General features: G+C 40.2%; 2 protein-coding genes across 2 annotated transcripts; one reads left to right on the forward strand and one right to left on the reverse strand.

The window, feature by feature from the left end:
- Positions 1-297: 297 nt before the first annotated feature.
- LOC102194169 (interferon-induced very large GTPase 1-like) lies at positions 298-4,839 on the forward strand. Its single transcript, XM_005719948.2, has one exon. It carries the CDS (start codon positions 298-300, stop codon positions 4,837-4,839), a length of 4,542 nt encoding a protein of 1,513 aa, XP_005720005.1.
- Positions 4,840-9,204: 4,365 nt separating this feature from the next.
- Positions 9,205-17,217, reverse strand: hspa4b (heat shock protein 4b). The gene is made up of 19 exons (XM_005719776.1): positions 16,826-17,217; positions 16,186-16,243; positions 15,823-15,963; positions 15,425-15,547; positions 14,525-14,624; positions 14,000-14,133; positions 13,666-13,910; positions 13,507-13,583; positions 13,259-13,410; positions 12,999-13,105; positions 12,750-12,883; positions 11,347-11,531; positions 11,157-11,255; positions 10,812-10,967; positions 10,595-10,720; positions 10,381-10,488; positions 10,156-10,275; positions 9,854-10,015; positions 9,205-9,767 (listed from the first exon to the last, which is right to left on the reverse strand). Exons 1-19 carry the CDS (start codon positions 16,930-16,932, stop codon positions 9,561-9,563), a joined length of 2,541 nt encoding a protein of 846 aa, XP_005719833.1. The 5' UTR covers positions 16,933-17,217; the 3' UTR covers positions 9,205-9,560.
- Positions 17,218-17,874: the final 657 nt, after the last annotated feature.

The raw sequence follows: 17,874 nt of genomic DNA on the forward strand, positions 1-17,874 counted from the left end.
AACTCGTGTCAAAAACAAACTGAGATACTGCTTGGCAGACTTCACCTTCAAGACAAATTTCAAGATAAGTTTCCACCAGCAGATTTTCTTCAGATACATCCACCTGTGAAACAGCACCATGTGACATCTGAGAAAGATCTAGCTCAGATGTTTCTTCACAGGCTGATGATGTTAGACTACAGAGTCAGATACATTCCTGTAAAATCAGACAGTCAGACAGAGGGGAACCATCCAAAACCTGTTCAGGTGATTGACATAACTGAGGAAGATTTCAGTAATTTGGGGGCTTTATTAAGAATGGGTGCAGGCACACATGAGACAGAACAAACTCATTTGCATCCAATGGATGTTCAGATGGCAGTATTTCACTGCTCAGACAGCTTCCTTAAACAGATGATGATTACAAAGCTCTCTCAGTGTCAGTATGCCTTACCTTTGCTTGTTCCTGACCCAGTCACTATGGAGATCGAGTGTCCTCTGTGGACTTTCAAACAAATAACAAAAACCTGGAAGGTAACTGAAGACGGCTCAAACATCGTCACTATGAAGAGTGTTCCAGTGTGCAAAGCTCAGACACCCTTGGTGTCATTTTTCCGCCTGGGTTCTCTGTCAGTGTCTAAATCTCAGCTGATGAACACTTTGATCAACGACCGTCACAGCACCTTCTTCCACAGAAACTGTCCAGGAAGCACCAAGTCTCGTTATCTGATGGATGGTGTGGCAGAGATTGCCTGGTACTGTCCTGCTGGAAAACCCAATGATGCCTTCAATGACTGCATTGCTTTTTGTAATCTTCATGGTGATGCTCTGTTGACTGAAAAACGGCGCGACATACTGATTGAAAAATCTTCCATCAATATTATTCTTTTTGCTTCTCTGCAAAAGCATGAAGAAAGTCAATCATTTATATCAGGTCTTTTTAAATCTCGCAAACCTCTCATTTGTCTCTGTGTTGATGACTGTGATGTTGTAAAGACAACAACTGGACAATACATCATAGGTCTCAAGGACAGAAGCCAGTCAGATGTATCTGAAGAACTGAAACAAATCATTAGAGAAGTTTTATCTGTAGATGGATCCAGCTTGAAACCATCTTTCCAGCTTGAAATGATGGCTGAGGTCTCTGGAATCAGAGTGGATGAAAGCGTCCCAGCCTGTCAAAGAGGGAAATCTGCTGCTATGATAATAATGGATTTGATTAAAAAGAATAACATGGATGTCTCAAAGCTGAAAGATGAATTCCTTCCTTATCGAGGTGATCTGTGGCATCAGTGGAGCAAAATACACAAAGAACTGTATCATCTCAGAGGAGACATCGAAAATGAGAAATGTAAAAAGCAACAACAACTGATGAACATACGCCAGAAACAATGCGCTGCTTCCTGCAGTAAACTGATGGAGTTGTTCATTGAAAGTCTCTCATCTTTGCCACTGACAGACAAACAGTATTTTCTGAAATGGATTCAGATATTAATAGATGATCTCTCCACAGATGAGCTTTCCTCAGTTCTCCAAAGTTATGATAAAAAATGGTCTGAGGTCTTGGCTTTAAAGAACAAATGCAATAAATCAGATGTGTTATCAATAAAACAAACTGAGCTTGAAGAAATATCCAAAAAACTGCAGTCTGCAACTTTTGGTTTGGAGCACATCTTCAGAGAAATGGGACAGATCTATGAAGCTCATAGAGCAATAGAAGGAGAGAGCAGACACACTGACTGGTCTAAATACCCTGAGCTGGCTGCACAGCTGATGATATCAGGACACCCGATGGAGCTGATGGATGGTGATGCAGGTCACGTGCCTTTAACATGGATCTCCAGTCTTTTAGAGGAAGTCATCAAGAAACTGGGGGACCAGACAGTTTTTGTGTTGTCAGTTTTGGGCGTACAAAGCAGTGGAAAATCGACAATGCTGAACACCATGTTTGGGTTGCAGTTTGCAGTGAGTGCAGGCAGGTGCACCAAAGGTGTCTTCATGCAGCTGCTCAAAGTATCAGAGGAGATGAAGAAAGACTTGAAGTTTGACTATCTTCTAGTGGTGGACACTGAAGGACTGCGTGCTCTTGAGCTGGAAGGTAACACCACTCTTCACCATGACAACGAACTGGCAACATTTGTTGTTGGTCTGGGAAACCTGACACTGATCAACATCTTTGGAGAGAATCCATCTGAGATGCAGGACATCCTGCAGATTGTTGTTCAGGCTTTTATGAGGATGAAGAAAGTTAACCTTTCTCCCAGTTGTGTGTTTGTTCACCAGAATGTTACAGATGTCGCAGCAGCAGAGAAAAACATGGAAGGAAAGAGACGCCTGCTAGAAAAACTGGACCAGATGGCCAAACTAGCAGCTGAAGAGGAGTTTTCCAGTGCAGAGTGCTTCAGTGACATCATTGAGTTTGATGTCCAAAAAGATGTAAAATACTGTGCCCAGCTATGGGAGGGCAGTCCACCCATGGCTCCTCCTAATCCAGGTTACAGTGAGAGCATCCAAGAAGTGAAGAACACCATCCTCTCTAAAGCTTCAAAGTCTGCTGGGATCACTCTCACACAATTCAAAAACAAAGTCCAGGACCTGTGGAGTGCCCTCCTCAATGAAAACTTTATTTTCAGTTTTAAAAACACACTTGAAATTGCAGCATACAGAAAACTGGAGTCCCAGTACGCAAACTGGACCTGGGCCCTGAGGAGCAACATGTTGACCATTGAAAACCAACTTCATAACAGAATTGAAAATGGAAATCTTGACAAGGTCGAAGCAAACTATCTTAAAAAAGAATCGCATGAAACACATGAAACAATCCAAACGGAAATGACAACATACTTTGAGGAGGACAAAGACAAAGAAATCTTGGCTCAATGGAGAGGCCGATTTGAAACCAAAATTAAAGACTTTTGTGATGAACAGGAGAGCACAGTGAAAAGAAAACTGGATGAAGTTATTCAACAGAAGAAAGCTCGTGAAAAGCTGGATGATGAGAAGAAGGAGTTTGAAGACAAGCTGCTACAGAAGAGCAAAGAGCTCGCTCAGCAGCTGAAGGACAAGGCCAATGACGAAGAAGAGCTAAACCAACAGTTCAGCTCTGTTTGGAGTGACTGGGTCACTGAATTGACAGCAGATACTAAACCTGTTGATGACATCAACTTGAAAGAAGATCAGTTTATTATCCTTAAAGAACTTGGTTTTGAAGAGACTCTGATAAATGAACGCAAGCAAAATGGCAGATACAAGGATATGTCAAGGCTTGGAGATTATACAGATTATGTCATCCTTCCAAAGAAAGGAAATCTCTCTGACACAAGTGAATCAACTCAAGATATTGAGGAGGATAACAATCACACAAGTAGACCAGAAGAACATGTTTCAGGACCTGTCAGACATGCTTGGGAATATATAAAAAAAACATTTAGATACAATTCAAAAACAAAACAAAAACAACATAAATCACACAGTGCTTTATCCTGGAATGAACAGCAAAAAATCAGACTGCTTATTGACAAAGCTGACAAACAGTCACTTGATGCAATTAAAGACAAACCTGTGGCTACAAGAGGCTACACACAAACTCACTTGCACGAGGTGGCCAAAAACGTAAAAGAAGAAGTGAAGAATTTCCCAATGATATATAATTTGAAAAAGGAGTTTACAGTCGATCTCATACTGTATGTGTTTGACAGAGCAGAGAGTTGGCTTCTAGACTCCCAGAAGAAATTTAAAATGAACACAGATGCACTGACTTATTTAGAAAGCAAGAAAACACAGTTTTACACAGTCTTTAGAAGCTTTTGCAAAGGAAGCTCATCTGCTGTTGTGCTTGCAGAATTGATCTGTGAAAGGTTGAAAGCTTCCACTGTTGAGGCTGTCTGTAACAAGACTGCCATTGGTCTGGCTGGAGAGATGAGGTGTAATTTCCCAGCATTCAATGGGAACAGGCTGAACTTGGAGAAACATGTGCTGAAGGCACTTGCTGAGAATGAAAACTTTGATGATTTCATCACCTACATCAGAAATCCAAGGAGACAAACAGAAGCTTTTATAAAAGCAGAAGTAAAGAAATACATCTTCATAGATCACAGAGATAAAACTGTGAATATACTCAAGAAAAATGTTGATGATGTCAACTCACTGATGAGTCAAGCTTTATCTACAGCAACACAGAATGTCCAAACTCAGGAAGCAGACATAAAGATGTGGCTGAATGAATTTTCTAGTTTGCTAAAAGATGAGTTAACTCTTCATACCATTTCTTCTCAAAACTTCAGTGACATCAATGATTTTGAGTTTCTGAAGGAAGAGATAAAGAAAAGACTCGATTCCATCATTGAGCAAACTAGCAGCCTCTCTTTGGGGAAACTGAAGGAATCCAGGTTAAAACCTGATGAAATCCTCATTGATCAGCTGTGTAAGTGCTGCTGGGTAACGTGTCCCTTCTGTGCAGCTGTTTGTACCAACACCATTGAAGGTCACAGTCCTGATGACCACAGCGTCCCTTTTCATCGACTCTCTGGAATCAAAGGATGGCACAAAAGAGGCACAGTGGAATTCAGCATCAATTTTTGCACAACAAATGTTGCAAGTGATGGCAGATTTTATCCTCATCATAATTCAGAGAAATCTGTTCCCTATAAACTGTACAGAACTGCTGGTCCAGAGTATGCTAACTGGAGAATCATCCCTGATGAGTCTAAGCTGGCGTACTGGAAGTGGTTTGTGTGTCGATTTCAAAATCAGCTGGAAGGGTACTATAAGTACAAATTCCAGGGAAGAGGAGAGATTCCTAGTGAGTGGAAAAAAATCCCTAAGGATGAAGCTATTAAAAGTCTGGATGAAATGTGTTAAAGCATCAGAGAAACAAAACCCTTCAGTTTTGGTTTCACATTGTAACTCATTACTCAAATGAGTAGAGTTTTTAGTGACATAAGTAAAAGTGCAGGGCTTGTAGAGATGACAGCATTGCTACAGGGAAGCAGAAGTAGTGTCTGAGATTATACTGTTTTTTAATGTGATAATGGCTTAACATTTAAAAGTAACTATTATTAATATGTTCTTTTACAATAAATACTTTCTCTATGGATTATACTGGAACAAATAACTTGATTTTACTTTTTTCTTTTCAGGTTCTTTTGTTCAGGTTGTTATAGATCATGTAAAATTATAATTCTTCATTCCTTTTTTTGTCTTTCACATACAATAATAATATTAATAATAATAATATATTCTCAGTCATCTGAATTTGTCTCAAATTGATTTTCTGTAATGTGTTTTTGTCATCATGTTTAAATAATGACATCTATTGATCCTCATATATTGATTCTCAGTGGGTCTAATCACAGTTAGAGAAACACAACTGTTTTCTTATATTACATGAAAATTCATTCACAGATTTAAGGCTGATTTGTTTTGTTTACCTAGTTGGTACATTTAAAACTAGTTATCCAGACTGAGTTTACTTAAATTAGAATTTTATCCTGTTTTTCTCCATTTTATCCTGAATATTTTCCTAACTATTGTTTTTATGATAAAATCTTTTTACAGGTTTTTATAAGTGTGCCATTCAGTAACAAGTATAAGATGAACATTGGTGTTATCTGTGTGCAAATGCGTTATGATAAAATAAAAGACTTTCTTTCTGACATGCAGTGAAAATTGTGTGACATTTATATACTTAGAACTGAGTCTTTCTATTTTGTGTTTGTGTGGGTTCTCTTCAGGTACTTTCTCCCACAGTCCAAAGACATGCAGTCAGTGGGGACAGGTTAATTGGTAATTCTAAATTGCACTTAGGTACCCTTAACATGGGTAAGCGGAAGATGATGAATGGATGAACTGTTATAGGACCTGCAGTCTTCATCATTCAGCACTTGCCCTTCTTCTATTGCACTTTTATCTTTGTGATTGCTAATAGTTATATGTTTCTTGGTAATTCTTGTTAGGCGGATGTGATTACTATGTGGTGGCTAAAAGAAACAGAGTTAGGGGGCTTTTTGGTGTTGTGTTGTTCTGTTTGTTTGTTTAAATTATTATAGGTTAAGGTTTTGTAGTAATAGTTTTAATGAAGTGCCAGTAAAAAAAAAGACATGTTCAAGAGCAGAAGGGGTGGGCATTTGTAAGTACTTATCAGCTGTTTTTACTGTTTTATAGTCTAAATTTAGTTTCTCCCACACAAAACAGCTTTCAAGCACTTCCACTGACAAATGGCTGCAATACTAGAGTATATAGTCGCAACGGTGGAGAACGTGTTCAGTAAACCTACCAGTACAACAGCATACAAAACTTTATTACAAGTTCAGGTCTTCCATGAAAAATTCCTAATTTAATAATTAAAGGATAAAATTAGCTTGATAAATACCGAAGTTTTTCAAACTACCACTTTAACCTGTTTTGCTCAAAATGACGTCATAGCTAGTGATGATTTAAGGTCATGTCAGTCAGACCTTTCTCCGGTTGTATTTTGATGCATTATGATCTCTGCCAGATTCTGGCACAGATTTAACTAACTATAAATAGGCAGAGTAACATAACAGAGTAGAAGATAAACCAATATTGATTATAATATAAATAATCTTGAAAGAAAATAAACATTTTTTTAATTAACGGTCAAAAAATTAATTCCTAAAGAAAGCTATTACAGCATTTTCCACATTTACTCATAAATTTGACCTCCCGATCTACTGCCATTGATAAAAACTGACGAACTAATAGCGCCCCAGAAGTTCAGAAGAAGGTTTCTGCTGCCCCCTGGTGTTTGGCTGTAGTATATGCCTGGATAGAAGCATTTACAGTCTCTACCAGTGTTGACATGCAGGTGGAGCCCTTAGGTTCCTAAACAAGATCACAAATCACTCGCAGCTTTCACACAACCGCGCCATTTATAAACTCGCACCTACTGTTCTAAAAAAAAAAAGAAGCAAAAAAACAAACAAAAAAAGGACAGTGGTTGGGGGTGATGGTAAGAGGGTTATGCACTGCATTTTCATCATTTATCCCCCAATCATCCAACATACTGAAAGAATAGGTTCCACCTTAAGATATGTGCTGATTTAAGGAAATAAAGCAGTTAAAATTAAAATTAACACCTCGCTCAAAATGTGCCTTAAAGGAATAATTAAGCATATAAGTACAACTGCTCAGTATATGCTTGAGGCAAATGTTGTGTTACCTTACTTAACACAGGTCTGTGTACTTTGCTGCAGCTCTGGTAGTCTTCCTTTGTGGTAAGGCCAACACCTCACTGGGTGCCACAGTCCTGATTAATTCTGCTCTCTGACATTTCATGTGGTTTCATGCACTTTTATGGACTGAGACAGGAAAGACGTTTTATTAATGAGATCTCATTTAGAAATAGAGGCAGCATTTGGATGCAGCTGGTCTCTGCTTAAACCATGTGGTTTTTACATGTTTTGCATCTAGTTTTAATTAATGTAAAACATGCAAAACATATGTGCGATATATGGATGTGTGATACCATTAGTTCAGTTTCAGCCGTCACGGTGTTTATTAAGCCGCACATTGCAATGACAAACTGATTTTGATCCTGTGTGTATATTATATGCAATGAAAAAATTTCAAATTGTATGTTAATTAATAAAAAAAATGCATGATTAAGATCGAAGGTCTGAAATGTTGCGTCGTTCTGATCATAAGCTGGGTTTCTCAGGGAGCCTTTCCCCTCATGAAAGTTAAAAGTTGTGGTGTTGCCCTAAAACAAAGTCCGTGCTTTGTGAACTTCAACATCAGAGGCCACGAGCTGGTTAAAGGTTATATGTAAGCAGGGTGTGCAAATGTTGAACTACGATAACTGATAATCAGTGAATGGCTGGTGTTATTTGATACCATATCTCAATAGATTTTGTAGGATGAATGAATCAAAGAGTACAGTGAACTTATGTTCAGCAAACATGATTTGAGCTTTGTAACTGGGTTATGCTGCTAAAAAGGTAAAAAGATGCCATCAGAAGATGGGTAATCAGCAACAATACTTAAGTAGGGTGTGGGATTTTAAGCAAGGCAGGATGCTTTGTTGTTTGCCGCTGCCATTTGAATGTTGCAGTAGAAACTGAGACTCACGAGACCAGGAAATCGTTTTTCAGCCTTCTGTTGTCCAGTTTTGGTGAGCTTTTTAGAATTGTAGCCTCAGATTTCTGTTCTTAGCAGACATGAGTGGCATCTAATGTGGTCTTTTGCTGCCATAATCCACCCACCCTCTTCGAAGTTCAATGTGTTCTGCACTCAGAGATGCTCTTCTGCATCTTTGAGATGTAATAAGTTGCTGTCTTGACTTCCCGTCAGTTTAAAGCAGTTGAGACATTCTTCTCTGAAATCAAGTGCACATTTTCTCCCAGAGAACTTGACCATTCTGTGAAAACCCAGTGACTGTAGAAAAATCCCACATCAACATTTTGTGAAATACAAAGATCTCTCCGGCAGTAACAACATCATTCAGAGTTACTTAAATCACCTTTCTTCTTCATTGTCTAAGGAGCTTGGAAAGAAAAGCGTCTGGACTTTAAGCTGCTTGAAGACGTTTCACCTCTCATCCAAGAAGCTTCTTCAGTCCCAGATTTAAACCCTGTGGGAGTATCCCCCCAAGAGGGAAAAAAGGACCCCCTAATGATCCTCTACCTAATCACATGAGCCAAGGTGCGAAAACGAGTCTAGGTCACAATCACCCATGGTTTCAAGTGAGCTCATTGGGAAACCTAGCCCCACCCTATCATGGGATTTCCTGAGGTCAGATGGACCAGGGTATGAGTGGGCGTTAAGGGGTCTGGAAGGAATCTCAAAACTGGATTATAGATGGCAGACAGTTGGTGTCATAAGCCACCGCCTCTGTTCAAACATGGTCGCTCACAGTGGACATAGATGGCTTCTTTCACTCCTCTTTCAAATCATCTGTCCTCTGTGCCCAAAATGTGAACATTGGCATCCTCGAAAGAGTGTCCTTTGTCTTTTATATGCAGATGGACCGCCGAGTCTTGTCCTGTGGAGGTGGCTCTTCTATGTTGTGCCATGCGTTTATGAAGTGGTTGTTTGGTCTCTCCAATGTAGAAGTCTGGGCATTCCTCGCTACACTGTACAGCATAGACCACATTGTTCAGTTTGTGTTTAGGAATTTTGTCTTTCGGATGATTCCTCATTCATTGTAGCTTCGTGCTATTAACACTGAAAAATTCTCTGAAAAAATGATAGATGGCACATGTCCCGTGATGGTGCGAGTGATTTTCAATAACTTTATTAAAACCATATTGTGACACAGACCAGAACACTTACAGAGCACACAACAGAAATAAATACCATCATGTGTACAGCGCTCATTGCCGAACAGAATTATTGCAGCTGGCTTTTGATTTATGTCATCCAGAAAGAGAGAGGGCATGCTATGTCATCAGACAGAGATACCACCAGGAGCTGGGCTCAGTGTGCCAAACACCCTGCCTGCTTTTTGACCGTAGAGAGCAGTTCCTTAAACACGTCATCGGCTCTGATATACAGCTAGGCTGCGTCTCAATCTAAAACAATCAGCTCCTGCTCAGCTCCGCTCGAGGAGGCATCGGGCTGCTTTAATCAAGGTCCATGTCAGGCTTGCTCTCTGTAGTTTCTGAGGCAGGATTGCCCGCAGCCTCGGTCGTTCCCTTGTCTGCCGCTGCTTCCTGGGGTTTCTCCTGGCCGTCGACGGGCCCGTTCTGCTCTGCAGGGGTCTCCTCTTTGGGAAGCTCCACTTTGGGTTTGGGCTTGGTCACGATCGGGTTACAAGCACCGAAAAGCTCCTGTGGAAAAATGAAATGATGGGTTGATTCAATAAAAACTGAACCCTACAGTCTAATATTCCCAGTGCTTACAATCTTAAACTCACCCTTGTTTTTGCTTTAATGTCTTTGACTTTGACAGATGGATCCACCGCCAGGCTCTGTTTGCTCTGCTGGTTCATGGCACTGTTCATCCAGATCATTGCATCGTTGTTCAGTTTGTCCACCTTGTTTACATCTGCCTCATCTAAATGGTCATACTGCTCATCCTGGAAATCAAACAGGCAATATTATGTGCTGTGCAGGCAACAGAAGCTATTAATAGCAGTTCTCATGTCTTTTAAACAATACCGTGTAAACATATTTAAAAACAAATACATTTCTTAATACTGTAGTTAATAGTAGTCACCTTCATTTTGTAGGCTTCGATAAATTTCATGTACTGCTGGATTTGTTTTCCCAGCTCATCAAAAGCTTTAGGTCTCTCTTCAGACTCTGCATACCTGTCCTGAATCGGCTGACCGAGTTTCTGCAGAGCACACCGTAAACACATCAGTTAGAGGAATCAATATGTGATCAGATTAAGACAAGAAACATAAATAAAGAAATAAAAAGAAATCAGCGCAATAATCACCTTCAACTCTGCAAGTTTGTCAATGTACACCTGTTTGGGTTGGTCCTCTCCATCTTCATACAGCCAGTTTTCAGTATCCTCCAGCTTTAAGGACAAAACATCTCGGTCCTAAAGAATTAGAATGATTTCACATTATGTCGAGGGACGTTGAATCTGCTGCTAATTACATCACGGCTTATCTTAAACGATGAATGAGACGATGCTCTTCACTCACAGATTCGCTGACGAACTTCTCCAGCATGCCGTGCAGTTTGTCCCTCATTTCGTACACGTACTCTTCTACATTATTCTTAGCGTCGTTCCTCTCCTTCTCCAGCTTATCCTGCATGATCATCTTGCCCTGAGGAGAACAAACACAGCCATTCTTACTCCCAGGCGAGATGACTGGATTGTGTAATGTCAGTGTGAGAGATGGGTGAAAATATAGGTACCTCATTTTCTACAAAAAGATTGAGCATGTCGTTTGCTAGCTGCCACTGTGGGTTGTTTTCAATTGGAAGCTCCAGAACTTTTGTCTTGACTTTGGGTTTTTTGGCTTGTGGAGGCTGATCGGACTTCTTCTCACCCTTGTTCTCCTCTGTGGAAGTCTAAGGAAAAAAAGAAAAGACATAACAAAATATAAACACACAGAATGAAACAACTGTATTATAACATTTACAGTCTAATGAATTTGCTTCATAAGGATAAAACATAAATATTAAAACATTTCAGGGTTCTAACATAAAGACTTTAATCTGGGCTATCAATATTTAACTGATTCTACACAAACATCTCACCTCCATCTCTTCACTCTCTCGTGGCGTCTTCTCTTCTGTTTCTTTCTGAGCCTCTCCCTGAGTCGGCTGCTCATCCTGATCTGTCTGCATTTTGCTCTGCTGTGGGAAGAAATTTAAGAAGTCTTTAAGAAGAAGCATCTCACAGCAAGTACCACATGACTCTTTGTGATGAACCGTTTGTCCAAAATACCTCTCCATCTTTGTCGGCAGCCTGTTCTGTTTCCATTGGTTCCTCTGCCTCATCAGACTTCTGCACTTCAACCAGAGAGGCGCTGGACACACTAAAGATTCCGTGAATGTTCACCCGCACTTTCACTTTCACTTTGGAGCTCTCACCTGATGCCTGGGGGACAACTTTCTGGATCATAAACTGACCTGTGGAAATAAAGGGTTAAAAGGAGTAAAGATAAAAAAAATTAACTAGGAAAAAGAGGTTTAGTGAAGCTTGTTATGCTTGTTAATCGCTGCCTGTCATATCCCCAGTCATTAAAAAGATATCACTCAGGGTCAGTTATAGGTCTGCATTTATTAAAAAAACAAAACAAAAAAAAAACCCTAGGGAGACTGCAACATGTTATTAAAACCTGGGATGATAATGGTGAACCGTGATGTATTAGGTAGAAACTGATCAGAGGGAGAGAGAAAAAAAGATGATGATTACTGGAGATCATTTTAAAATTTAGTGAGATCAAACTGGTAAAAAAAAACAACAACCAACACACAAAAAGGCCACATTTAATAGTGAAATTAAGAGGATTTCCAGCACAAGGAACTCAAAGCATTGGGCCTAAACAGCTGTGTAGCCTTAAGAAAAACTCTTATCAGTGAGACTAATAAAAAAAGGCTTCAGATGGAAGAAGGAACATAAAAATTGGACTCTGGAGCGACGGAAAAAGATCACGAGGTCTGTAAAGGATTTACTGTGATGGTCACATCAGGGTACATAGAAAAGTGGATTAAGTGATGCACTCATCATCCATAGTGCAGAGTACCAGCTTATGAGAGCAGTGTTGATGATGTGGCATTACTTCAGTTGGTCAGTTCTTGGTTCAACAACATTCTGCACCCAAAACTTCACCTGATAATCTGGATATAGTGAGTCAACAGGTTTTTCGATCATAGGATTTTTTTCATCTTTATCATCGATGGTTCAATTTGTGAAGGAGTTGTTCAGGTATCACGAGACATCAGTTTCAATGGGACACCAACTGGTCCAGACATTAACCCAACTTTTTAGGGTGTGCTGGAGAAGACTATACACAGTGGTCCAACTCTTCACTCGTGAACACAAGATCTTGGTGAGATACTGATGTGATTCTGGACATAGATAAATCTTAAGACATTGCATACGCTTACTGAAAAGAAGTGATGGCAAATGAGCACCATCATCAAAGCTTATGGGGTCCAACTACACATTAGTGTGTGACTTTGTTTGGCCAGGCAGTAAATTTGAAAGTGAGGAAAGGTACACCAACCAAGATATTTTTCTAAGGACTTTATGGGGGGGAAAAATAAAAACTTATAGGTATTAATCTAGCTGTGTGTCTGCTTGATGTGTAGGTAACCAAGTTTTAGGAAGGTTTCATTTCTTACCTATAGTGGGATCTGGATAAGGCAGCTCATTAGGGGAACTGTAGTAAGCCTCCAAAGAAAAAGGCTCTTTCCGGTAGAAAGTCAGCACTTTGGAAAAGGGCGCAGCATGGTTTTTGGGAAACACCTCACAATCACTGCAACAAATGAATATTAAATTACATTAACTAAGATAAATGTCAGCATAAATAAATAATGATGACGATAATAATAATAATAATGAAAAACAAAGAAGCCTTTTTCTTTTTTTACCTCACACCATCCTCTGCAGCAGAATGCCATTTCAAAGAGATGGGATATGGAACGGCATCTGTGATGGAGAATTCACGGACTTTGAAGGCCGGAGACAGGATTGCGCACTGAGGAGAGAGATGGCCTTGTGTCAATGAGCACTGCAGTAGCATTATATTATATTAACCCCTCTCAATCACCAACACTTGTTAAAGTTCGTCAGATGCAAACAACTGATTATTTCCCAGTAGACATCAGAATAAAACCGGACTGCATTGTACCTGCAGAGCGCATCCTCTGGCCACAGCTTCATCAGCATTCAGTGTAGTGCTCAACTCCTTTCCAAAGAATTTGCTGATTCTCTCTTTGACAGCTGGGATTCTGGAAGCGCCGCCGACTATCTCAACCGCATAGATGTCTTCTTTCTTCAGTTCTTATAAAATAAAATAAAAATTTAATCTTAAACATGAAGAAAAACTAATGATTTCCTTTTTTAAACTCAATTAGCCAAAAACTAAATTAAACTTACTGGCCTGTTCCAACAGACTCTGCAGAGGGGGTTCTACTCGGGCCAAAATGTCAGCACACATCTCTTCAAACTGAGCCCTGCAAAAGAAAAGAGGAACATGCCGTTAGATGTAAAGTAGATATCAACAATCAGCAAAAAATTACTTTCTTGTCGAACTACCTGTTCATTTTTCCAGTGACATCGATGTCATTCATAAAGCACTCGATGTTGAGTGGCAGGTCAGAGGAGTTAGCGCTCATCAGTTTCTTCAGTTTTTCACACTCCTGGTAGAGCCTGACCAGAGCCCGGGGCTTTGACTTCACATCAAGCTTGTACTTTTTGCCAAATTCCTCGCAGAAATATTTAACGACAACCTCGTCAAAATCCTTTCCTCCCAACAGCGGGTCACATGCTGTGGCAAGAACCTGAGTGGCAGGGTAAAGAGTTATGGTTATGACACAAACTCAGTTGTAGACTGATAAACTATGTGCAGTGCACTGGGATGTCTACACACCTTGAGTTTGCCTTTATTAAAGGCACACACAGATGTCTGGTATCCAGAATGGCCCAGGTCCACAAACACCACATTCCTGGCCTTCTCCTCGGGAGCAGGCAGATCCTGTTTGTAGATTCCATAAGCCAAGGCAACTGCAAGGACATTAATCAAGTCAATTAGAATTTTTAGGTGTACCTTATTAACTAATTAGAAGATGGAAGCTAGTATGCTTACAAACAACACCAAGCTAGAGTGGCTTTGTATGACTCAAAGCTCAAAATAATCCTGATCTGATAATTAACTATTTTATTTATACTGGGCAGTGATGTAGCCCTTTTAGTGACTGATATGATCATATTATGATATCTCCTTTTAAGAAAAAAAACTGTTTGAAATTTGAGTATGTAGAGCATTCGACTGATTTGAGCATCCACCACTTTGAATATGACAGAAAATGATCAAGAGCATAATAGGTCTCAATTACTGTCAGATCAGAGTTGATTAGTGAGATGCACTTCCTTGCCTAAAAGCTCTGGTACAGACCTGCAGTTGTCTCATTCATCAGCCTCAAGCAGTTGAGTCCAGCAATCTGAGCAGCATCTACTACAGATCTCCTCTCAGCATCAGTGTAGTAGCAAGGAACCTGGTTAGAACAGAAGGGAGTCCATTGATTAGTCTGGTTAATCAGCCCGCAAGGTGGCACACACTATAAGCTGGATGATGTGATTCTGATCTTTCTCAGCTGATAAACAGTAGATAATTTGGTCACACGACTATGCTCTCATGTTAAGCAACACAATATATCAGTGCCTGAATTACAGCAAAGTCACAGACTGAATTTCACACGCATCTTTAGTATTTGCAACAGGTTTTTATTGTTTTGAAGGTTGACAAATGGAAGGAAATGCTTGTGTATGATTGCTGAGAAATAAATTTTCACTGCCAATTTGAAAAGAACTCGGAGCAATTAAAAAAAACAACAACTTATAAGCAGCTGTCTCAAAAATGAATCTCTCATCCAACTCCAGTCAGCTGTCCTCTGCTCTGCTGCTTGGAAGAGTTAAGCATAATGGAACATGAATCACGTATCTGCCTGCTGCAAGTTCTGGTTTAGAGTGCAGCAGATCTCCAGAGCAGAAGGATCACTACTGTAACCACTAGAAGTTCTTGGAGGTGAGTTTAATTATTAATTCTAAAATAAGTCTGATGCACAATCAAAGGTCATGGGTTTCGGATAGAATATGGATGATTCAATAATTAAGACTGGATTTAGTGAAACCAAACTATGTACAAGATAGACTCTCTGTTGTATGCCATTATCTCAGAGCTTGTGTGTTATTGTGTTAACCTACTTAATGAAAGACAGATTCAGGATAAGTCTGATCAAGTAACATGACAAATGCATGTGTGTGAGGCATGGACTTGTTATGACAGCATACTTACAGACACAACGCAGTCAGCCACGGGCTTCTTCAGGGCATTCTCTGCAGTCTCCTTGAGCTTGGTGAGAAGCATGGCAGTGACCTGTTCAATGCTGAATACCTTTTCCTCCTCCATGTACATCACCTTTAACAAAAATCCAATTGACAGACATGGAAGTTTATTACACGCCAGCTCAAAATGAGTGTTTTGTATAGCAGCAGATTTTTAAAAAAATATTCCAGTTAGTGACACAGAGCAGCAAAAGGTTCTCAGAGGTTTTCAATTAGATCCTCAAAGAAAAACAAACCCATTATCAGCCGCTAGAGAAAATGTTAGACCAAGTTAACTATAAAGTCAGGTCTGGAAAAAGAATACCAAAATTTTAACTATAATGCAAATGTTCCAGCTTCTTCTCTTACCTTGATGCCTGTTGTTCCCGAGGGCATTTGTGCAATATCGTAGACCATGTTTTCTTTGAGGGACTGCACATATGGATCTGAAAATGCCCTGCCATGAAACTTCTTGAACCCTTGGACTGTGTTCTTGCAGTTTGTGACAACCTGTTTAATGAGAGAAAGAAAAGAAAAAACTCAGTTTAATTGACACACAAATACTAACTGCGCAAACTGTCAATTTATGACTTGGCAAATTGATTTGTGTTGGTGCAGTTTCTGTGTAGAGAGTTGTTCATGCTCTGTGCACTGTGTGATGAAGCGACCCCCACCCCAGTCTCCTGGGCAAAACCTGTACCCAGCATCCCTCAGCTTCTCGTGAAAACATACCTGGCTTTTTGCAGCTGCACCAATTGATCGATTCCGGGGTCCAAAAGAAACACATGCTCTAAAAACAGAAAACACAATTCACCTCTCTCATCTACAACAATTACTTAACAATGGTGCAGTTAGTTCACCAACTGGCGATATAATATTAACCTTTCACGTGTCTTTTTTAAAATTCTGAAATCACAATTCTATGGTCCTTTATCTGGTTTTTCTGTGGACCGAGAGCGTTAAAAATGAAGCACAATAGGCTGATAATGTGGTTTTGACAGCCTGGTTCCGGCCTCCTCCCGTCAGCCTGCAGTAAAACATCCATCACCTGACTAGTTAGGTCACTTAACGACCTTTAAATGTTTTTTCGATGGTATTAATGTATTCAAACCCCAAAAGAAACAATAGATTAAAATCAAGTTATCCCAGGGTTTCTTTTCTCCAACAATTTCGTTCCGGCTTGCTAACATTAGCTTTAGCACTCACATGCTGTTTCCTGTTGTGAAATCTGTTAGCATGCTAACTAGCTAGCAATGTTAGCTTCACTCAATATTAGGATATAGAAAAGTGCATTCATTCACATTCTGTAGGAGTTATCAACGCAGACGATAGATTGCAAAGCATCCTCAATGATGTGACTAGTCGTACTTACGGTGTACATCGATCGCTGTATTCATTGGCGACAGTTTCAATCCCTCCGGCTCGGGCTACTGCTACATAGCAGTTCAAAAACCCGACGTCAAAGCCTACAACTGACATTATCGCTAGTTAACTTGGTAGTGTGGAGTTACAAGGAGGAACAAAAATACAGTTCGGTGCTCAAAGTGACAACGGTGGCTACAGAAGCTCTCAGTCAGCGGACGGTGATACACCCTTGTTCTTCTTGTTCCATGAAGCTGAGCAGCAGCATGCGGTACGCCGGCAGATGCGTGACAGCGTTCAGGAATTTTCTGTCTGTGCACTGACCAATAGCATCCGACTGCGGGGACCAGAGAGATGTCATGCGCCACCTACAGCTCAGACCCGGTATCGCATCAGCAGGTCTTTTTTTTTTTTTTTTTTCCTTTGGGGGTCGCAAAAGCGGATCCTGTGATTCCTTCTCACCGTTCATAGCATCCTCTTCTGTCACACCAACCCTCTGCATGTCCTCCTTTGGTACATCCATGAATCTTTTTTGTGGCCTTTCTCTTTTCCTCCTCGGTGGAAGCTCCATATCCATCCACCAACTCTTTCTCATATCTTCATGGTATGGGCCATTATCTTTATCGCTGTATATTTACTACCACTCGGTCTGTCACACCTGTTTCTTCTCTTCTCTATACCTCTGGAATCCTTACACTCTCCATGACTGTGTTAAACTATCTGGTTAAAAACTCAGCTGAGCTCTGCATACCTCCACATGTATGTCATCTAAACCAACTGCCTTTCCACTCCTCATTCTTTTTATAGCTGCCATCATTTCCTCCTGCTAATCCTCTGCACTTCCTGATTTACATCTTCCTCTCTCTCTCTCATTTTATACATTCATCAGGTCCTCAAAGTACTCCTTCCACCTTCTTAGCACACCCTGGTCACTGATTAGTACATGCCATCTCTATCCATAATCACCCTAACCTGTTGGACATCCCAGTATCTCACTAGTCTGTATCATCGCTGTCTGACTTCTGGTAGCTGTAGTGTCAACCATTTGCAGGTTGGTAT

The sequence above is a fragment of the Pundamilia nyererei genome, unplaced genomic scaffold (genome assembly GCF_000239375.1).
Source record: "Pundamilia nyererei isolate P.nyererei 1_Seehausen unplaced genomic scaffold, PunNye1.0 scaffold00001, whole genome shotgun sequence".
NCBI classification, from domain to species: Eukaryota; Metazoa; Chordata; class Actinopteri; order Cichliformes; family Cichlidae; genus Pundamilia; species Pundamilia nyererei.